General features: G+C 41.1%; 1 protein-coding gene across 2 annotated transcripts; it reads left to right on the top strand.

Annotated features, from left to right (window-relative positions):
* Positions 1-1,116: 1,116 nt before the first annotated feature.
* Positions 1,117-23,609, top strand: slc7a8a (solute carrier family 7 member 8a). Of its 2 annotated transcripts, XM_042402050.1 has the most exons (11): positions 1,117-2,023; positions 9,183-9,387; positions 12,587-12,738; positions 18,506-18,631; positions 19,621-19,774; positions 20,270-20,393; positions 20,650-20,753; positions 21,403-21,499; positions 21,672-21,821; positions 22,553-22,730; positions 23,016-23,609. In XM_042402050.1, the coding sequence occupies exons 1-11, from the start codon at positions 1,891-1,893 to the stop codon at positions 23,165-23,167; spliced, it is 1,575 nt and encodes a 524-aa protein (XP_042257984.1). In that variant the 5' UTR covers positions 1,117-1,890; the 3' UTR covers positions 23,168-23,609. The 2 variants fall into 2 exon arrangements, with proteins under 2 accessions (XP_042257984.1, XP_042257985.1); XM_042402051.1 differs by lacking the exons at positions 1,117-2,023; positions 9,183-9,387; positions 12,587-12,738; positions 19,621-19,774 and having other exon boundaries at positions 18,516-18,631.
* The last annotated feature ends 362 nt before the right edge of the window (positions 23,610-23,971 follow it).

Genomic DNA, 23,971 nt, shown 5'->3' with positions numbered 1-23,971 from the left:
CCGTAAAATCATGGGAGATGAAAGCTGAAAATTAACTATGTTGTTGCTATCTGAAGGACTCAGGTTCAAGGATCTCGTCTGCAAGCACCTGTGCTGCTGGAGAAAGGACGGACTGTCAGCTGCACAATAAATGATGTCAAATACATTTAACCCAAGTTTTAATGCAGTAGATCAATTTATTATGTGTTTTTATTGTGCTTTTTTCAACCTACTGTCCATCGTCATTTCTGAGTTCAACAAGCATTCAGGAAGCTTCTCTAACTGCTGTTAAGTTTCCCGGCGTGGACAGTAGACTTGTGTGTGTACACAAAAACACCTGGTCGCACATCAGGGAGAAGATAAAGGCCACAGTATAAAGAGGATATTTAGTATACGGAGCAAACATTTGCATGTTGGTGAGGTTCATTCTCACGGTAAAAAAGCAGAAATGATCCCACTCCTGTTTTCACTGTGTGGCCAGAAACCACAGACAGAAATCTTTATTAAAGACTCATTTTTTGTCTTTATGTTGGGTCAAAGTGGGTTAAAATCGCCTCCTGAAAAGGTAAAGTAGAAGTTAGATGCATTTTTACTCAGGAAATAACAACCAATACTAGCAGCACGACTTGTAACAACACTATATATGGAGTCTACTATTTCATCCTATATGTGAACATACACATGTTGGGTGTCAGCACACCAGCGGTCTTGCAGCATGCAGAGTGAGGAGTGATGTCACGATGAGAGGGCTAAATTTAGACTGTGGCTCCTGCTGCATCTTGAATAATAAAGAGTGAGTGAGAGTGTGTTGTGTGTGCTACTGTGTGAACAAAAGGCGAGAGAGGATGGAAAGAAAAGGAAGGCTTGTTTTCCACCATAAGCTGCTGCCCTTTTGAGGGGAAGGGTTTCTGTATGTATGTGGAAGGTGTACAGTGCAGCAGCAGGAGAGAATTTGGAGGAACAGCTGATGGTTGGAGGGGAGAGGAGGAGGGGGGTGGGGGGAGAAAAAAATGAGGAGGGAGGGTCCTGGAGAGGCTGAAGGAGGAAAAACAAGCTCAGCGTCGAAGGAGGTGGAGAGGGAGGCAGAAAGGGGGCGGCGCTACATTAACTCATATGAGGGAGAACATGTATATTTACTCAAATACAACCTCTCTCGTCCAAGCTAAACGCAGGTCGGATGTACACGAGACAAACCTGAAGGACTTTTAAAAGTCTTGTTTTTTCGTCCACTGCCGGAGCGCTCGTGGTTGCGCGCAGAGAGGATGCTTTTGTCTCTTCACCTCACACCTGGAACAAGGAAACACTGAGAGCTTGTTTTTGTTGTTGTTGTTGTTGTTGTTGTTTGTTGTTTTTTTTGAGAGAGAGAGAGAGCTTTTTTGCTCATGACCTCAGAAGTAGAGAAGTGAGAGACTTAAGTTATTTCCTTTCCTCACTTTGGCGGAGTGCCAGTGGAATATGCGCGTTTGGCTCCATAACCGGACTTGACGTGCGTTTAAAGTGCGACCTGTGGCACCACCTGTGACACCAGCAGGCACCACTACAAGAGTCAATTGGTTGTCAACTGTGTTTCGACAAAACGTTGCAGCTGCAAATCGGATTTTGCACCGTGAAGTGAAAACAGGCATTCAACAGCTGCACTTACATACATACATATATATATTTTTTTACATTTCCCACCCTTGTTTTCTCCATTTTTTGCCTTATTTTTGAAAAGAAAAACCCTTCATTGTCACAAGTTGCTGACAACGCAATAACAACTCCTCATCAGATAAGTGCAGCACGTGTCGGTCAACGTAGTTTTTACGCACAAGGAGACGCTCGAGCTCAACGCGAGACAAGCGCACAGGGAGAGCTGCGGGAGGAAGAGAAGACAGCCAAAAAAAGCCGGGTAGCCCAAGTCCAGCCATCAACATGACGGACGGTCCAAGACAGCGAGGCAGCACGTCCGGCTCTGCCAAGGATGCTGCCGGTGAGAAGGAGTCCGGAGGAGGAGTTGCGCTCAAGAAGGAGATCGGGCTTGTGAGCGCCTGCGGTATTATTGTTGGTAAGTCTGCGCTATTGTCACGTCTACTAGAGCATCTGCCATATGGTTTTAACCACACAATAATTCAACTCCACACACCCACGCTGCCTTTTAATACATCACAGTCTGAGAAAGTTATGTGCTCGAGCGTAAAAGTGAGAAAACAGAGAGAGAAAAGGATAAATAAGATGGAGAAGGACTGTGTAGAGCCACCTGTGTTTCAGTCAGTCCTTACTAAGGTATGCATGATGCTCTGGGATCATTTTCCAACACTTAGTAAATGAGGAACATAAAGTTTATGATGAATATGTGGGTAACCCAAGATAAAGATGTTGTGCGTTCACGCAGTCAGTAAATTACAGAATTGATAATGTGCTTATTCTCTGTATACATTCAGACATATGTGTGCAACTAGTTTGGAATAAAACACACATTATTCCTTTTAAAAAGGACACCATAAATGCCTGCTTGCACTGCTCAAGTAGAAATCAGGATGGCACAAAGGTGTGTCCTGCCCCAAACTGGACACACACACACACTCACACACACACACACACTCACACACACACACACACACACACACACACACACACACACACACACACACACATATGTCACACCGGTTTGGTCTTAACAGTAACTCTTTTAAAAATGAAGCCAGCAACTTCTCACTCTGCTGCAGCCGTTAATCAGTGGAAGCTTTCATCATTTCTGTGTCGCCCGGCCAGCGATGATGATGTCGTCACCCTCACTCATCTCTGATGCTGAGAGGATTAGCACATTCAAAGCAATTTGTAGGCTCACATGACTTACTTGGACTACAGTGGCAGCATGTCACAAATTGGCCTTCAGCTCCTGTATTTGCCATTAAGTACATGCTGGGTGGGTTTTAGTGGCTTTGACAGAGAGATACAGCTTTAATTGCATTGTTGAAATAGGAATGTGGGCCAATAAAATTTAATTTACCTGCAATATTTCAGTGGTAGAATGAACTTTTCATACCTATATTCATGTTTTGAAGTGATAGATCATGATAATGCATAATCTAAACATGGCTGACTTTCATCGTAAAGATAGAGATACTGACGTTCACCCGGCAGCACGTGCACAGTCACCACTTTCCCTCAGTATCTCCTGAGTGGCATTGTGACATTTCAGCATGAACATTAATTTATTTTCAGTATTAACTGACATGCATGACATGTGTATGTCAGGAATTTACCTTCAGTGCATGAGATTGAGTGTGATTTTTACAGATTACACTGTATAGAAAATGCTTTTTTTTTTTAAATGTGTTTGAACTTATACAGACAGTGTAACAAGATAACAGATGTGAGGCGTGTTTATGCTGCATTATTACTGTCAGTCTAAAAATCAAAAACTGTTTAGCAGCACTATCAGTATCACAGATTACTTTATTTTATGGTTAAAGTACAATCAGTTAACTTTCAGCTTTGAAACCTTGACATTATCTACATAATGGGGGTAAATAGCACTAATAAATAGCTGCACAAAGGCCAGTCAAGGGCAGAGAGAGTGGTCATTTTCATTCAACACAGACGACAAGCACATCGAGATAACACCATCAGACGACAGATCGATACACACACACACACACACACACACACACAGAGGGATGAAATATGGTGCAGATTTGTCCAGGTGGGTCAGGACAGTGTGTGGTCTTTCTCTTTGACCTTGACGGGATGAAGGGAAGGGAGGGGATGACTCATTCATTCATGTGTTTCCACGGTAACAGGAGGAAAGAAGAGGGGGGTGGGGGGGGAGAGAGTGAGAGCGTGTGCACGCGGGAATTCCCAAGAGATTTGATACAAGATGGGAAAAAAGAGAGCAAGAGAGAGAGAGAGAGAGGCAAAGATGAAGAGCAGCTTTGCTACTGAAATGTTTCTCAGAAGACTTTGTTCCTCTTCGGTTTCTAACTTACTATCTAAATCCTTGAGGCTGCACTGGAACAGCCTTATCACTGCACTGCTGTATGAAGCTTTGAAGCAAAGCTACCTTTAAACTTCATTTATACACATTTTTATTGATGTTGATATTGAAATTTCACATCTTTCCAGGGCAGTGTTACCTTGCGATGCAGCTGGATTTCGCGAGATCACGACATCACAAGATCACACGAGAATCCATCTTGTCAGGCTTCAAGTTATACACTTGTATCAGCGTCCTGTGAGGACTCTGACACGATCTCGTGAAACCAGCTGCCTCGTAAAGTAAGATGGTGATGGACGGCGATAGGCGGATCCAATAACCTGCCGTGTATTTTGTTCAAAGTGCCAGTTGCCAAAGACAACTTCTCATATAGTTCTGTGTTATAAACCATCTGGCGCATCAAGTTAAGGGCAATGATCATGTCCTGAGATGATTGCAAATATTGACTCATCATTTATGATCTATAAAACGCCTCATTTAAGTCAGAAATTAACACGCTGCCATCTTCTTTCTCTTATCACTGTAACTTTTAGATAATTTAATGACTTTAATCTCCTTTTATTCATACTTAGGCCTATTATTTAGAAACAGGGTCTAGAGTTAAGCTGGCAATGTCGTCTTAAAGGATCTTTATGGCCGTCCAGAGTCCATAAACCTTGGTATAGTCACCAGACTGTTCTTTGCCGGGGCTTTCTTCCTTGACCAAGTCAAGCCGCTCATTCATGCTTGCTCAGCTCACACTGTCATGTGCAAGAAAGAGAGAGAGAGGGAGAGACGTGAGGTCAGGTGACTGGTCTCAGCCGCGCGTCTGATCCTTGGCTTCATGAACATGCCCCGCTGGGTTTCCATGAAAAGATCCGAACACACGAGGACATCAAACAGTTTTATGGCCTATTGTACAGTGCAGACATTTATCACTTACACACACACACACACACACACACATAAAATTAAAAGAAAAACGTGCAAAGCCAGGAATTGGGATTAGAAGTGAACTTTTGGCCACTTGGAAGAAGGCCCCACCCTGGTAATGCTGTTTTATTAGCCTGCCTGGCTTAGCCATGTCTGAGCTCGGCTCCACTCCATTTCTTTTGGAATGTAATTGCTGCACAGACTCAAATTTACATCACTTTAATTAAATATCCAGTTCAGCTTCTTGTCGTTTAAAAACTGAATTGTGCTGCAGAGGCAAAAATCCTTAAATTGGTAGGAATATTGATGAACCTCCGTTACATTCAAAATACAAAAAAAAAAAAAAAAGAAAAAAAGATGGAGTCGACCCAGTTTGTCTTCATATCTAATAGCCTTGATTTTATTATTAGCATTCTTACACACACACACACACACATGCCTGCAGGGTGTGTGAGGGTCTGGATGAGGGCCAAGCAGCAGGTTGTCTCAGCTTGTTGGCTGTTTGAACAGGGATTTATAACTGGGAGGAAATGCAAGGACTGATCTTACTGGGCTTTATAAAGGCTGATAAAAGTTATAGTATAATGCTGTGAAAAAACACACACACACACATGTATATATATAAATACTACATATATATACTATACACATATATACTTGTTAATATTCATAGTTTGCTGCTGCTGTGAGATGTTGAGCAATGGCTTCCAATCGTGTGTCATGGAGGCTCAAATAAATAACTAACAAACTAATTTCTCACAGGTTTAGAGTTGTTTAGACTCCCCTTATTAAGAAAGCAAAATATAAACTATGCAGGTTTAGTGTTTTCTATAGCATCACAAAATGTATCGCGTATCTGCATGTAGAATCATCAGAATTAATCCGCATCAAAACAAAACACTAATGTGATTATAAAATCATAAATAAAATGTTCTAACATGACTCATATAAAAGATGGCATCCTAGAAATAACCTAAATGGCACCTAAAACAACCCAACGGCTGTCTAAGACCATAAAAATACATTCTGTGAAGTTCGAAATGGAGCCTTGGCCTGTTGCTGTCAGATGACATCAAACAGTCCAAGAGGAACAGAAATCAGCTCCGAGAGCATGTCTGAGACCAAACCTCTTCCTTTATGAAACAACAGTCCAATAACAATGTAGGAAATCAAAATATCCTGTTGTAAGGGAACTGAGGCCTGCAGAGATTTGTAGAAAAGGGGAAGCTTTTCTCCAGAGACATGACAAAGAGACGTCATGATGGAGGCTCCCTCAAGAGATTTTAGTAGTTTTTATCCATTTCTTCCTAAAGTTGATAAAAAAAAATACTCATTTGGTCAAAGATGAAGGTCAAGTTTAGAGAGAGTGTTTGGCAATAGTTTGTCCCCCCTTTGCCTGATTGGAGGCAAAAGGAAGAACAGGAAACCTGAAGATTCCACATTAGTCAGCATGTCTCAACGCACTTGTGTGCGACGATGCACATGACATGAACACACAACATGCAAGTGAACACGTTTGCTTTCACTTATAAATGCACCCAAAGTCAAGTTCACTCAAATCCTCCAGAAGCAGCTTGTTACCTTTTTACTTTCCTCTCATAAGTCGTCCAAGTTTTTCATATTGCTGAGGCTTAATGTGAGCAGGCAAAAAGTGCTGAGTCAATGCATAGGGGCTACTTTCCCCCCAGAGGTCAAAGGTCATGAACTGAAGACCTCTGCTCCCGTAAAAATGTCAGTGTAATCAGGGGAGAGACGGCATGTTTGTCATCTTTTTATCTTTTACCTGCAGCTGGAGTTACATAAGTTGTCCTCAGCACTCGCACATGATGCATGTGGAATCTGTTAAAGTTGAACAAATTTGCACGTCCTCGTTCTTTCAGTCTTTCAGATTTTTCTGTAGATTTTTTACAGATTCAGTATTTTTTAGCACAGTGGCAGTTTTTGCACTTGATTGTTATCTTATCAACATTTCCTCAAATGAGTACTTAAAGAGGACTGGTGTGCATTTATTCAGTAATTCAATGTTTGAAACTGCAACAAACAATTATTTTCATCATTGTTTGTATTTCTTTTGGATAACTGATTAATTGTTTGGTCTATAAAAATAAAGATTGCTGCACAAAATATCAAAATACTCAATTTAATATGATACAAAACTGAGAAAAGTTGCAAAAATTCCTATATTAAAGAAGCTGGAACTGGCAGATATGTGGAATTTTGCTTAAAAAATGATGTAAACCATTAGTGAAATGCTTAAAATTTTGTTAATGAGTTGTACCGTTTCAACACTACAATGGATATAGTTTGACACACTATGCACTTATCTGGAAATAAAACTGCAAGTGATACTACCGACAAAAGATAAAAGCAGTTCCAACTTTTTTCGCTGATTGTCTTCTTAAGTTATAGCAGCACTTCATCATTCATACCTTTGACTTTTGTACTGTAAAATTGCACTCAGCCTATCATCCATTCATGTCAGTTATGATCCAAAACCTTCAACCTTTGACCCTGACCGCTTTTTATTGGCCGCCGGTTTCAAACACAGTCAGTCTGAGCACAGTCAGCTGAATCTTGATTGGTGGCTCCTGACCTCCGGCCTCTACTTTGTCAGAGCGCAATCAGACAGGAGCGAATCCGTCCGGAGGCTCGGGTGGCTTCATGTGGGACCAGAACTCAATTGTCCGTCCCTCCGATCTTTCAGCTTCTGTGTAAACTGCCTGGCACTCTGATGCTCATTGAATCTGTCAGGGCATTATTCTCCCCCTTCTGCATCTCATCCCTCCTCCCTCTTTGTACTCTTTCACCCCACTCTGTGTCCTGCTACATCTCATACTCAGCAGATTACAGGTTCCGCTTCGCCCGATGGCCCGCCTGCTTCATCACTATTCAAGCTCATTTTTACTCTCTCTCTCTCTCTCTCTCTCTGTCTGTCTCTGTCTTACTCTTTTCTCGTGACTGCATTCTTTTTCCTGTTCAAGTTCGTTGTTTTCCTGTTCGTGTCCTCTGTCTGCCCACAAACCTCTCAGCAGTACGTCATCAGTGAAAAAGTAGAGTTCCTTTTATAGTGCATCACATTGTGCAGTAACCCTGAAACCTTCCTCCCACAAGCACGCGTACTCTTTCACAGAGGTAGAAGGTGTAAAGACAAATCCTACTCAAGCAGAAGTAATGTTACCTGACTTCAATATAACACAGAAAATCACTCACACAGTCAAGTCCTGTGACTATATGAGGTATAATTTGCAGCAAACGTAAAGGACTTTACCAAATACAAATCATGTATACTTTTGCTTTCTATTTTTAAAAGCAGGGTTTTAAAGTTTGTGATGTATTGTTTTATTATTTTACGTTACCATACGTTCAAAATCAATTAACAGACTCATAAAATGTGTGTGAATGTGTTGTGAAATCCAACGATTGTTGTGTGATTGTGACGTTTAAGTGCAGATTGATTCAAATGCAACGTAAAACTGCATTAAGATAAATATATATAATATATATAGGAGCAACAAACACATAAAGAAAGTCCTAAAGAAAAGGTCATAGCCCATACAGAACATATTAGACACACATTTTTTAACATATTTACATCATATTCACAATATGGATTTTTTTTTAAAAACAAGACCAAATCATTTTGACCTTGTTGGTTAAAACATTGCGTTGTCCTGTACCTTCACTGTACCCAACTGGGGTTGGGTGTAGGGCTGCAACTAATGATTATTTTCATTATTGATTAATCTGCCAATTATTATAGAGAAAAATGCCAATTAAGGTTTCTTAGACTTTATTGTCATGTCCTCAAATGTCTTGTTTTGTCTGATCAACAGTCCAAAACCCAAAGATATTCAATTTACTATCATGTATGACACAGAAAGCTTTAAGTCCTCTCACTGAAGGAGCTGCAAGCAGCCAAGTTTTAGGATTTTAGCTTAAGAAATGGGCAAAATCAATATTTGATTACCTAAATAGTTGCAGATTAGTTTTCCATCAATCAGTTAATTGACTAATTGTTGCAGCTCTAGTTATCTAGATGTGTCCAGGTATGCACACTATCCACCTTTTTCACTATAATGGTTTACACATATGCAGAAATGAGTGGAAACCAGTGGATGCCAACAACAGCAGAAGAAGAATAAAACAGTAGCATGGTTGGTGATTTGTAGAAAATGGGCTAAAAACATTTGAAACACATTTTTGAATATTTACTGAAGTGAAAGCAGAATCGATTATTTTTTTAAAAGTAAAAAGCTACTTTGCACCTCTAGTTGTTCTCACACACACTATAACCTCTCTCTGCTCCCTCCAACAGGTAACATTATTGGCTCAGGTATCTTCGTCAGTCCGAAGGGAGTGATGGAAAACGCCAGCTCCGTGGGCTTGGCCCTGATCGTCTGGATCATCACGGGCATCATCACCGCTATTGGGGCGCTGTGCTACGCCGAGTTGGGCGTCACTATTCCCAAGTCGGGGGGAGACTACTCCTACGTCAAGGACATCTTCGGAGGACTGGCTGGGTGAGCAAACACTAGACGGTTTCAGTCATCTGCTTGTGGTCTCGCTCTGAGTGGAAACAATCAAGCATGCAACATTTGTGTGATCTGAGTCACTAAGTGCAATACATCAAAGCAGACTGACATAATTTATTCCAGTGGAAATCAGTTATTTAAGAATGAGGAGACTTTACTCGATGTGCCACATCCGGGAAATCACTGGTTTGTGGTTTCTCGGGGGTTGTTTCAGTAAGAGAAGTCAGTGCCTGTGCTAAGAGCTACTTTTCATAAGAACCGATGTTATTTTGAGGCATCACATATTCACAGATCCTCCTCACTTTTAAGGACAGATGGGTGTTTTTTGACTCTCAGGTCACTAGGGTTTGATAAACCACCAGTCGACCCCTGGTCAAACGTACTGTCTGTGAAGTATATGACCCAGTTTTCAAGAAGAAGGGGGCCTCCCCAACAATCAAAGTTAATTTGACAAGGATTTAGGTGAGCATACCAGCATGTCTAGATTCCTCTCTTTATCCTGGTGGATGAGCCTGCTGATGTAGGTCAGACATCTTGATCTAAAGCAGGGGGTCTTTAGCTGGTAGTGAAGGAAAGAAGAAGGTAGATGTAGCAGAACAATATTAAACCAGCTGCATGAACACACACGCAGACACAAAGTCGTTTCAGTTTGTAAGTCAGAATTACAAACTGCTGCTGCTTCTCAATTTACTTTCCTGGAAGTCCGCCGCCTTCTTCCATTCATCCATGAATGGTAACGGTTAGCTTTAAGGTAGTAGCGCTTACAGTAAACGCTTGGGAACCATGCTAAGTTAATTTCCTAGTAAAACAATATCGTTTGTTACCATAGATTTCACACACACACTTTGCCCAGACTGTAAACACAGATTAGACCATTGTTTTTTTCAACTATCACAAGGATACATATTATTAGGGTATTTCGGGAGAGGAATTCACCCAGACAAAACAGCCAATGATTGTTTTTGTCCCTTTGTATAGTAGCTATCAATACACATCAGTGAACTTTTACCTCCAGAGACTTTGTTGTTCGTTGCTTCAGATGCTCGGTTTGAAGTGTTGTGGGGGGGTGGGGGGCCACGCCGCTTCCCTGTGCCCTCTGTCTCGGAGAAATAAACTTAATTCAAGAGGTGTTTGTTTTTGTTGTCCTGCTCCTTTTATCCCTATGTGTGTGTAGGTGGGCGTGGGAGGGGTTTGGTCGTGTGAGTAAGTCAATAACTGGAGCGACGGAAATACTTGCATCACTTCGTCACAGCTGGGCCGAGGCAAGTTCGTAGGAAAGAGGGGAAAAAGCTCGTAAACGTGTGCGCTCGAAATACAACTTGAATGGACAATGTTTCAAGTACAAAGGCTCTTTGTTATGTCAGTCTAATGAAGGTTGTGTTACACAAGTAATGTGCGGTATAGAGACAGATTGTAGGCAGCGATAGTGTTAAACTATCATGTAAATTATTTTAAAGGGAGCCTGCTGATATCTCCTGTTCATTTTTGCATACGTTATACTATGTGTCTTATCATTCATGTGTGTCTACCAGTGCAGGGAGGAAGTACAGTAAAAATAGTAGAAGTAATAAATCATTTAAAGCGTTTTTGGAGCAAAAATGCCAAATATTCTTCTGGTTCCAGCCTCCTAAATGTGAATAATTGCTGGTTCTTTTAGTCTTCTATGATAGTAAACTGAATATCTTTGGATTTTGGACTGAGTGAAAATATGCATTATGCAAAAGGGCTCCTTTAAGAGTGTTATCAATTATTGATACGTTAACCTGCAAGCTGCATCTTAATGTTGAAGCTATGTGCAACTACTATACTACTACTAAGTGCTATACTAGGACTTTTATTGAGTTTTTGTTTGTTTAATCTATAGAAGTGTATCATATAATCTGAGTTTATCATATGTTAAAAGAGTAAAAGTACAATAGTTGCACAAAATGTAGTAAGTAAAACAAATGAAATTGATAGATCAAGTACCTCCTATGTTGGGAAATTACTTCACAACGTTGGTGTCTACTCAGATGCTTCAAGCAGCTCGGACCTGCGTTTGAATCTACGTTTTTTACATTAAACACACACACACATTCCAGCGAGACACAATTCCATTAACGCAGTCGGGTGTAATGATCCCTCTATAAGCTTTCGAGGAATTTGGTGGAAAATCCGCACGCTTGGTCTCTCCTACATCACACCGGCTAAACCCGAGCTCCCTCCTCCTCTCGTTCTCCCTTCTTTCCCGCCTGTATTTGTCTGTTAGTGTGGCTCCGCTGACCATCCACGTTGCTATTGACAAGTATAGTACGATTCATCCTGTCAGCTTCTAACACAGTGAACATGTGTGTTTGTGTCAGTGTATTTTTTTTAGAAAAATCACCCATCTGTCATCTACAGCACAGAAAGACTGATTAAGCTGATGGACTGTTGGAGTTGTTCCTTGTACTGGGCGTAGGAGTAAAACGAGTTAATCTTTTAAGTCATGCCCACTTTCAGTTGATTTTTTTAAACATTTTGATTGATCTGTTTTGATTGAAAGTGGTATTAAATTGTATTTTCTAAAAGAAAGGATGTCTTTGTTATAGAATCACATAGAGAAAGGACTCAAACACCAAATTCATATTCATAATTTTGGCTGGTTATACAATGACGTTTAGAGCTGCAAGATAATTATTCACATTGTTGATTAATCTGACAATTTTTAAAAATACTTTAGCATGTATAATCTTACATGCTAAACTATGTCGACCTCTTCTTATTTCTTTTTATGACTATTCAACAGTCCAAAACCCAAAGAAATTCCATTTTAAAATGATATAAATAATGAAAGCAAAAGAAGAAAAGCAGAAAGGATATTTGCTTGATAAATAATACAAGTGTACTGTCAAAACATGAATCGATTTATTGACTTTATGCATGTTTTTACAGAAACAAAAGTACATTTTAAAGTAAAATAACAAAGCTCTTTTATTGCCTGACGACAGAGGATATGAACATTAATAGAAGTTTACATTTGTGTCGTCTCGGACCAAAAATAAACTGCTTTGAATGGCAACCTGTAAATGGGAGGATGTATATATGTGCTGTAGTAATGTGTTTCCTCCTGTGTGTGCTTCTGTACGCCGTATTTGATCCTAACGTCCTGCTGTTCCTCCCACGCCTGCGTTTGTAACCGTGCCACCCTCCCTCGCTTGTGTCCCAGGTTCCTGCGTCTATGGATCGCCGTGCTGGTGATCTACCCGACGAACCAGGCTGTGATCGCGCTGACGTTCTCCAACTACGTCCTGCAGCCCCTCTTTCCCACCTGCTTTCCACCAGAGAACGGCCTGCGCCTGCTGGCTGCCATCTGCCTCTGTGAGTGACACGGTCACACCAACACACACACACACAAACATGTTTCTTAACGAAGAGCATACCTCAAACAGTTCAAGAGTTTTCGTTTTAAAACCACAGCGTCTCTTACAATACGTGCAATACCTGTTAAACCAGTATTGGGGATGTGCCAGCTGTGTGTAATGGTCATAACAAGGAATAATTATCAAGGGGATTTAGCACAATCTTAACAGTCACAGTAACTTAACCCTTGCGTCACCTAAGGTTTCCCTTTCTGTTCTGTCTGTTTTGTCAAGTCAGCAGTGTGAGCTTCAACTGTATTCCCCTCGAGGGAAACTGCTCTCCGTCTCTTGACTTTAATGTTTAAACATGCTTCGACAGCCCTCTTGACTTCTGTATGAGAGGGCTGAAGCTTAAGAGAGTTAATACATTTACGAAAAATGAGCAAAACTAGTTTGATTTGTTTAAAATAATACAGTCCAGTATTCTTGGATCAGTGTTAAACATAAGTTCTCTTACCTGCTTACTCGTGACCCCTTGGCCTTGTTGCAGGTTGCATATGTCCAAAAAGTCATGCTCCACTAAATACTACAGTATTTCGTAATAAAGAAGCAAATATTGGAGAAAAGTCAGAAAGAATAAATAATTTTTGTAGCAGAATATGTTTATTTTTTTATGTTCTATCATGATTTTTGTTATTTTTATCCTGATATGATGTCGCATGTTTATGTTAAACATGGTCAAAAGTCCAAAACTTGAGGTGTACGTATGTAAAAACGCTCCCTGCAAGTCAAAAGCCAGCCACCTTGTTTGCAATGTTACCTCTACTTCCTCCTTGTGATGGCGTCAGATTTTTCATGCATGCTCACAAACGGCCATCCGTTCAGTAGCCTTTGTTGCCAAAGTTGTCCCGCGTGTTGTTCACGTTGTTCACTGCTGACCTGAGAAGTTTACAAAAAGCGAAATCCCACTACTACTGTTTGTTTACGTAGCCTCCGGAGCCACTGGAAGTTTTGGGCTCATCGAGAAGAGGGCCTTAAAGACACAGGAGCTAAAACGGCCTGTTTCAGACAGAGGCTGAACTGAGGGGTTGCATAAAGGGCCAGTATAAGATAAATAAGGAGTTTTTTTTAACTGTAAATCATGCAAAGATATTCCAGTAGAGGCCAAGAATATAAATATAGACCTAGAAATGTGCATGATACATCCACTTAATCTCACAATCTGGAGATCCCTAGAGGGTTATGTAAAGATGACATAAGGAAGATATCACTTGGAAATAAAAATACCCCATATAAGAAAACATTTTACACATCAAAAGTTCTTTTCTTTAAAAATACCCTCTCCTGGTGAACCAGCTAGAAGCTTTGACTCCTCTCTGGATCAGTTTTGATTATGGAGCGATAAAGGAGTGGAGATAACCTAAAGAATTGTTGTTGAGTATACTTGTTGGGACAGGCTCAAAAGCTGAAAACCTGCCAGTTAATCCAACTGTAAAAAAAGATGAAAAACATATGGGAATCAGCGTCATTCACCCTAAAGAAATGGGTACACAAGTGGTTTGGTGGGTAGTAAATGGGTGCTGAACATTGAAGCAGATGTTCCACTGTAGTCGTATATTTGCTTTGTTGGTTGTAGTTACATCATCAAAGCTGTCTATAATTCACCAGATATTTAAAGCAGTCACAGATTGGCTGAATTATGGCTCGATTTATCCGGTTTCGTGTCGGTCGCTGTCCTCTTCTGAAGCTCCTCTGTTATTTAACCCACAGTTAGAGGTCACGTCAGAAAAACAGAGAATAAAAGAGATAGCAGAGTGGCTGGAGGAGCGGCGAATGTGCGAGGAGACAAATGGATAAATGTGTTGGCGCTGACATGACAGTTGTTGATTTGAATCCCTCGACAAACTTCACACGCACTGGTCAAATACTACGGGCAGACTTCAGACAGCGAGAGAGACACCGGGAATGAGTGTGTTCATTGTCTGCGTGTGTCAATGTTGAGCAAACCTTGTGTACGATTTCAAACTTAAGAGTGTTATCTGATAATACTCTAATCTGACTTGTCAAATAAACACCAGCACTAAGATGTTTTCCATGGTCACTGGCTTTAGTGAGCTAAATATGACAGCTGTAGCCTTCTTTAGAGGGGATACTGTTTTTAAATCACAACTAAATGCTTTCGATTAGCAGAGAAGGGAGAAAAAAGGAGAGAAAAAGTGTCCTGAAGGTTACAAAGGAAACCAGTTTTGTCATGTCCCTCCTAACTAAAGTAGGTGAGTGTCCATGTCAGCTAGAGAAAAACAGGAGCTGGTGGAGCTGGAGCTGTCATGCAGAAGCGCAGTTCAGCGGATAATGAATGGTAATGCCAGCTGTCATTAGGGTTTTGTTTGGGCATCTCAAGGTTGCCACTATGTGCCCCTGTGTAGCCTACAATCAGATTTTTTTAGATTCATCTTCTCGAAAGGGGTTTTTTTTTTCCTGGAGTTGGAATGCACCCGTGATGTCCTGCGACATGCTGTTCACTGGCAGATGGGCCCAGTTGGCTGCCATGTTTGGCTTGACAATGTAAAAACCTCACTTTCCAAAGGCATGCACAAACACACTTGTACTCTGTGAACCATGAGAGCTTCTATTTAATTGCCTCTGCTATAAACATTTTGACAGATTTGATTTGTCATCTGAATGCGGTAGCTGCGTAATGCATTTAAGTAGAGCTGCAATGATTTTGATAATAAGTGAAAACGTAAAGTGCCCAATAAATGCCCACCTAGTTGAGCTTTTGGGTCCTATCCACATGAAAAACTAATGACTTCTCCTCATGGCTTAACTGTCTAGTAAACTTGACTGAAATCTGATCCTCCTCACTTAAACACAACCTCTTTGGCAGTGGTAATAACACATTAACAACATAGTCCAACCTTGTCGGAGCTCTGCGCTCTTTGAATACTTCATAGTGTTTTTGTTTGCATTATAGACACATTGACCTACATTTACCTGTCTTCTTGTCCCACTTTCATGAACGCCTTAGAGCAAAAAGTGCTTAGTTCTGACAAGAACTGCTAGCAGTCATTTTATTGCCTAACTCTGGTCTGTTTTGATTCTGAAAAGGTTTCTGATTGGCTGAGCCAGCAGGGTGATCTAGCGTCTCTCTGGAGTCAGTAGGACAGATGTTGTCAGGCAGCTTTCAGCAAAAAGACCTGACTTGCTGGGTCTTTTTTTTTTTTTTTTTTTTTTTTTTAAAAGATGGTTTATCCTTGTTTTTCTGTTGTTGTTCAGGGGAAAAGTGGGTGAGAGGTTAGCTGTTTCCCCCTCAACTCTGATGTCATTCTTGTTGTTTGTGGGGGCTGCATGCATGTGTTTATCTGCTTCAGTGATGAGACATTCCTGTGATTTCCAAAATGTGACCCTTGCATGATATTATACAATAGTATGTAGGATATAATCTTACTTATTTACTTACAAATCCAGCCAGACTGGTCTGCAGGACAAAAGGTTTTCCAAGGTGTACCGTTTCAAAAAACATTGCGGGGGGATTCTCCCTGGGGTCCGTCTCTTCCTACAGATGGCAGCGTGCAAGGTCATAGCTCTGTCATAATTTCCAGCAAGCTTGTAGTTAACTCAGCAAGTTCCTCACACCCACCACATACATAACATTACATTTTGTATACTCAGCTTACAGACAGCTGAGCAGCCCCGGAGCTCTGCAGTTATAAGAATGTCCCTTCAGGTGTTTACTCGGAGCCTGCCAATCAACAAAGAGGGGTCGTCGGACGGCACACGCTGTTACTGTAATGCTGAAGTGAAAGATTCCTAAAACAAGTCTGTTTACTGGTGGTTGAGTTAAGAGGTTTAAGACGTGTTTACTCAGAGCTTCGTGAGGATCAGTCAGTTGTGTTTTAGTTCATCCTGACTGTGTGTGTGTGTTTGTATAGTACACAAATCAACTCGTAAGCTGACTTGCATGCACATATTGTCTCATTTCCTGTTTTTTTCTGCGGCTCTCGCCCTAACCACAACTCTTGTTCTGTCTGTTGCAGTAATTTTGTTTGTGAGTCACCCAGGCAGTTTAATTCCTTTCCCCCCTTTCCCTCCATAAAACACCTACCAATCAACCTAAAAAACATCATAAACCTCTCCACAACAACTGCAAACAAGCCCAGCCTGCAAACCTTATTTTGTGCACCTGTGTGTCTCTTCGTTTGTGTGTGTGTGCGTGTGTGTGTGCGTGCATGTGGAAACCATCTATACACTGATGTCTACATGTGTACATGTATGTGCATAGCGGTGCATGTCTGTTCATGTGCATCTGCCCTCATCTCCTGCAGTGACAGCTCAGCTCAGAGTTATTTAATGTGATGAACTTAATCCCACAGAGTCAAACAGGCCCATTATTTAATGGCACCCTATTGGCCTGAACCCACTGGCCTGTTGTACCCAGCAGTACAGATCAAATCCATTATCTTTGTCTGTCAGGTCAGCCTCAAGTTGAAGTGTGTCGAACAGCATTTACAAAAACTGGTTAGGGCTTGGTTTTTTTTAAAAATTCTAAATGCCATATAGGTGGAGTTTGGTGTATAAAACATTATAAAGAGAATCTAAAGTATCAGACTAGGACTTTATCCATCACTGTCAAACTCAATTAGCTTGTAATTTACTGGTAATTTCTCAAGCATGGCAGGCTTGTTTGCATATATCTTGTCTTATCAAATCAACAAACCCTGACATGAAATCTCCTTTTCTTTGTTAATTAGAAATGATGTTGTCCATACTGAAAACATTAAAAACTTGTATCCAAAATGTAACAAATGTGCACAGTATTCTACAAATTAAGAAAGGAAATAATGTATTAAAATCTAGCTTTTTTCAGAGCTTTTCTCTGTATAAAATATGAATAAAACTCTTTAACATTAATAGGTTTTCCTACAGTTTCTAGATTTGAGAGATGGATTTATTATTATGTTTGAATGGGAAAATACCTGCAGTGCTTCAAAAGAAAACCTACCACACTGCCTGCTGCAAGTGCGACATTAGGTGTGAGAGATAACAGCGACACAGCAGCACAGTCAAAGGTCGCTGCCTCGTTTCATCATCATTAAGACACATCACAAATCACACGCGTGCTCAGATGTGCGTCTTTTAAACTTTCTCCTTTCACTGACGTGACATCGGTTCACCTCAAGGCTGTTAACTTGAACTCTAACGTCCTTACAGGTTTATCAGCGGCAAAAAAAAACAATTTCATAACTTCTTCTTCTCTTGGGCAATTTATAGAGTACTACTACTACAAACGATGCAATGACCGTTGTTTTACAAGACCAATAAAAGCAATAAACACATAAACCAGTGACTGCATGTTGCCTAGAAAGTATTGCAGCATGTTAGTTTTAATGTCATCGACCTCTTAGGAACCGTCAGTACAAAACCAAAGTTGTGCAGCTAAACATTATTCAAACCTGCAGAATTTAGTTTTAAATTATAGTAGAAATCCCAAAACTTATAAAGATACCAAAATGTCAGGCTAAATTTGGGGGCAATTTGCATAAAATGATGCACATGACATGTAAAACATCTGGTTAAATGGTGCATTTATAAAAAAAAAAAGTTGTAGCAAGCTTAAAATACAAAAAAAATATGTGATAATGTCACACAATATGTGGAACAAGATGATTTTAGCAACTGAAAGTCACTTAAAAACTGGATTTTAAAGGAAGTGAGTGTTTTTTTGGACTTTAAGGTTCTATGAATTAAGCACTAACTCGTTTTTTATGGTGTTTTTGTGTGTCTAGTGCTGCTAACATGGGTGAACTGCTCCAGCGTGAGGTGGGCCACCAGAGTGCAGGACATCTTCACAGCCGGCAAGCTGCTGGCCCTCGCCCTCATCATCATCATGGGCATCGTGCAGATCTGCAAGGGTAAGCCTACAGACGCCATACATCCTACATTCCACCTGCGTCTGGCGGTTTCTCTGCCTCTGTCTGAAAAGCACTCGCTCTCTCGCACATACTCGCGGTCACCGGGGACATCCTCAGTCATTCGGGACTGTATAGACTCCCCGTGGTCGCTGCAGGGGTCAGTGAGTTGCTGGGGCCCTCCGGTTAAAACTCACATCGCTAATATCGGCCCGCCTCTGTGGGTTTGCAGTCACAACATGGCTGAGGGCCAGTTATTACAGGGGCCACAGAGACTAGGCCCCTGAAACAACAAAACGGGGATTTATGTGCCAGAAGATAATGAAGAGCTCAGTCATTGGCTGATTTGTTGGGAGACTTTAGGTCATATATGAGGGACGGGACGGTGTGTGAGAAAGCAGGGCAGACATACATTAATGCTCTCTGGAAAACATGCCTCGTCATGGGATTTCTGAAAAATGTAATGACAAAAGAGAAAGAAAGAAGCTTCCCAAAGATCACAGATGATTTAGACATTTACCCCAAACAGAGTATTTGATTAATTCTGAGATTGCAGTGTATTTTACAAAACAAATTATCTTACTTGGATTTGGCGAACGTCTTTTACAGCTTGTTTCGCACACATTGAATGCATCAGGTGATGGATTTCAGCTGGCTTTCTTTACAGCAAGCCCAACTTTAGTGGAAAATAGTTTGTTTACCCCCTCAGCAAAAAAACAACATTAGCAAACGAGGGCGAAATGATCAAGAACAGACCTACTTAGTTAAGGGAAAGGCATTCAAATTTACATCAGGAACAAAGAGAATCCTGAATTTAAGAGATGGCTATATTGGGAAAGGAAGATTAAAAGACTATTTGATGATATTTCTACAAATAATGAACAGCATGGATGTTCTTGATTGCGTAAAATACAAAACATTCCTTAACTTCTGTGCCAAAATGTTGCCTCGAACTAAATATAGAGCCTAATTATCGTCCTCCCCACCTGCAGGAGAGTACTACTGGCTGGAGCCAGCCAACGCCTTCGAGCCCTTCCAGGAGTATGATGTGGGTTTGATAGCCTTAGCCTTCCTACAAGGCTCCTTTGCCTATGGAGGATGGAACTTCCTCAACTACGTCACGGAGGAGCTGGTGGACCCCTATGTGTACGTTCCCTCTTTTTGCCTCTCATGTGTCCAGAAATGTTTTGCTGTTGTGCTCAGAAAAAAAACCCCACCTTCCCACAGTCCCGAATGGCTCCTTGCTATTAGAATATGGCTGATTTAAAAGCTGCTTTTAGCTATTTCACTGATTAGCAGTCGCATACCGACTAAGCTTCTCGGTTTAATCCCTGATCCTTTTTGTTAAAGCTCTCTGATATTTATTTAACTTAGCATGAGAGAAATTCTCACTGTCATTCCCAATGTCTGGCCCCTCATCTAGAACAATGTCTCGCTGTATAAAGTGATTTATTTCTTCATTTCCTCTGCCTTCTTTTTTTTAAATCCCTACTTTTAATTTAATAGATATTTAGTTCAGTAACCTCCCCTTAGGTACCAGTTTAATTTCCTTCTCTAAATCCCCTCCTCTCTCTCCTTCTTTTTAGCTCTCCTCCCCGTTCTTCTTTCGACTAAACATTTGTTCTTTTTTATTGTCTCCAGGAACCTTCCTCGCGCTATCTTCATCTCCATCCCCCTCGTGACCTTCGTTTACGTCTTTGCCAACATCGCCTACGTCACGGCAATGAGTCCGCAGGAGCTTCTCGCCTCAAATGCTGTTGCCGTGGTGAGTAGATCCGGCTGTGATGCAGGTTGATCCCGTGACGTCAATCAAACACACACACACCTTGATAGTAGAATGACTCTGTCGCCCTCTAGTGGTACATTTGGTCCATATTACTGCACAGTTTGTTGATACCTTTTATACCTCATTCAAAGTGAAAAAACTAAAAAAACATGTAGAAATAAACATCTAAACATCTGCCTGTGTGTCTCTTTCTCATCCACCTTCTAACCTTCATCCTCTCGCTCCTCCATCCCAGACGTTTGGTGAGAAGCTGCTGGGCGTCATGCAGTGGATCATGCCCATCTCTGTGGCTCTGTCCACCTTTGGGGGAGTCAACGGTTCCCTCTTCACATCTTCACGGTTAGTCGGCTTGTTTGCGACTTTCAAACGTGGCTCAAACTGTTTTTTTTTTCAGGGTTTGGTGCAGTGCCACGTAACTAGAAGTAGACTGACTTTCAAGAGCTCATTTTATGATTCTATGTGTCACCTTGTACAAACTGAAATATCATAAATATGTCAGATTTATGATGTGTACAGAGGTAATATTCGGTGTCTTGGCTTGAGAATACACAGTGAATCCATATTTTTTGTCTGATTTGCATCTGTATTCTATCAAATAAAGCCAAACTCCTGCCTCTACTGCCAAGGGTTTTGATGATATTAACAACCAAAAACAGCCAATATGTGGGATCTACCATGTGTGGGTTGGGCACCGGCTGCTAACAGCTGCTACTGCAGTGAATATGCTATCTATCTAAGTCTTTACAGTCCACCAGATATGTATTTGGAGCAATGAGACAGAAACTGTAATTATTAACTAACATTTTAAGCCTTTTAAACTCACAATAATTCATAGCTTGGAGGAAACAATTTCCTATTTCCTTGGCATCCTCATCTAAAACCTCTCCATAAGCCCCCCCTCTAGTCTTAAATTTTCATCATATAATATGTGGATGTGCTGTAGACACAAATACAGTGTATGATTTTTTTTTTTTTCTGTCTGTCACAGATTGTTCTTTGCTGGAGCCAGAGAGGGACACCTCCCCAGTCTGCTGGCCATGATTCATGTGAAACGCTGCACTCCCATCCCGGCTCTGCTCTTCACGGTGAGTACTACGCCTGATCTCACCACCACACATCTTCATATTACAGTATCTCCCTCAGATAATGACTTAGTTAAACCCAACAAGACTAAAAAAGCTGCATCATGACAAATAATAAAGCTGCAGACAAACCACAAACTGTCTCTGACCTTCCTTTTCTCCTCCTCCCCCTCAGTGTTTGTCCACCCTGCTCATGCTGTGCACCAGTGACATGTACACGCTCATCAACTATGTGGGCTTCATCAACTACCTCTTCTACGGAGTCACTGTCGCCGGGCAGATTGTCCTGCGTTTCAAAGAGCCTAACATGCACCGGCCGATCAAGGTATGTTTTTGGTGTTAATGCCTCACGTTAGTCAAATGATATCAGTTAGTGGTACCTGTTCACTGTCTTTTGTTTAATCACTTTTGGTCCTTTTTTTGAAGGATTTGCTTATATTCAGGCTCAGGAGATTAGGGCTGTATTTGAGCTTTGTTAGTTGTCTCATTATAACAATAATAATTGTAAAAAACTTTATTTATATAGTTAATTTCATGCAAAAAGGTGCAATACACTGTGTTTCACAAACAGTGCATTACAGTGATCTAGAGGTATTAAAATAGATGTTTTTCTGGTATAATTTATCACTTTGAGGAGAGCCGTCTCAGTGCTTTTTTTGGCATGTAAGTCAGGTAGAAATTTTTGGGCAAACAGAAATGGAGCCCGTAAAGTCTGAAGGTAGTAAAAAGTAGTTTTTTAAATATATGGAAACTGGCTCAAAGTCATTGATGTTGCTGGCATCTAGAGTGTTTTTTTTGTGTTTTTCAGAAAAGACTTGTATAAAACATAAATGCAGTTTCAAAGCCATAAAGTCTGCTGCAACATTTGTTTGTTAAATTCACCCAGGATTACAAATCCACTGCAGAGAACTATTACTGATACAGAATGAATTAAGAATAGAGGACTGGAGAGTATAACAGCAAGAATAGATCATTTGCATATTTAAAGAGAGAGAAAATACTGAACTGAATACTCTCCACGAGTGTGAAAAAACGTTCCTTTGTTCTTTCTTCCAGATCAGCCTGATATGGCCGGTCATTTACCTCATCTTCTGGGCCTTCCTGCTCATCTTCTCCCTTTACTCTGAGCCCGTGGTGTGCGGCATCGGCCTGGCCATCATGCTCACAGGCGTCCCCGTCTATTTCCTGGGAGTCTACTGGGACAATAAGCCACAGTGCTTTGACACCTTCGTTAGTAAGTTGGCTTATCGGAGGCTGTTTTGGGCATGTTTTCTGTGTCATGGGTGAAATGTTTTACATGTACTAAACATAAAGTCATGCTTTCAGTCTTTATGCTAAGCTGAACTAAGCCTCCTGGCTCTAGCTGCATACTTAACGCACAAACATAAGAGTGGTATCGATCTTCTTATCTAAGTCTTAGCAAGAAAATAAATAATTAATCATAGATCTAATTTAAATTCCAATAAAAAAAAATCTTCAGCCAGCCAGTCTAAACCCATGTGTCGCTCTCTTCTTCCAGATAAGATGACGTACGTGGGCCAGAAGTTCTGTGTGGTGGTTTATCCGGAACAAAGTAGCGGCAGCAGCGGAGAGGAAGGAGAGGAAATGACGGAGGCCAGGTCTCCTCTGTCCAAGCAAGACGGAGAAAACCACAAGTCAGCGGACTGCTAAAGCACATGTCTTTATCTCCCGCCCACTCCCAATCAAACAGACGTACGCAGCAGACGCACACGTGGGCGTGCACACAACATACACCACCGTTTGTAGTGGATTTACTGATCAACACTTGTGCTCCAAAACTTTGTCTTTAACAGTTTTTACTTGGTTTTATTATCACATGAATCATTCATTTCTGTACCAAATATGGTTATGACATGATTAGGGGCCGTATTTTTGTGGAGGTGCAACGACCAGCGCAAGCAGAGCTCTGACTGTTTGGTGTTTTCCTGACTTTGAAACTCACTTGGCGCATCTGTGTGGTATTTTGGTGACGGCCAGCACAGAGCGCACGCTGCACAGGTGGGAGGTTCGTTCAAGTGAAGCATCGCAAAGACAGTTATTGTGTTTTGGTTGTCAATTTATTTCAATTAAACACTCTCCAACCAAAATTGGCACAGACAATAATGTTTAATGAGGTTAAAGCAGGAAAGTCAGTCAATCAGTCTGCTTTGAAACCAAAACAACAGGTGTGCACGGAGATGCCCACACAGTCCGTGCACCTAAACACGCTGCGCTTGCCGTTGCACTAACACGGTTAAAATAGGGCCCCTTACAGTTATAGTACCCTAAACTTTTCTGTCTGGGGTCCTTCAAGAGTGCAATAAAGCAAGATTAGCACCTTCCACCTCCTCCATACATGCTTATACAGACATCTACAACTCTTCATCATCCTACTTCTCTGCCTCCACACATTCCCTACATACGCCTACTGTAAGAGCATCCTCTTTTTTTTTTTTTTGTATTTTTATTGTTTTT

The sequence above is a fragment of the Thunnus maccoyii genome, chromosome 22 (assembly GCF_910596095.1).
Source record: "Thunnus maccoyii chromosome 22, fThuMac1.1, whole genome shotgun sequence".
NCBI lineage: Eukaryota > Metazoa > Chordata > Actinopteri > Scombriformes > Scombridae > Thunnus > Thunnus maccoyii.
The sequence above is the reverse complement of the archived record's forward strand: the minus strand, read 5'-3'. Positions and strand labels throughout refer to the sequence as shown.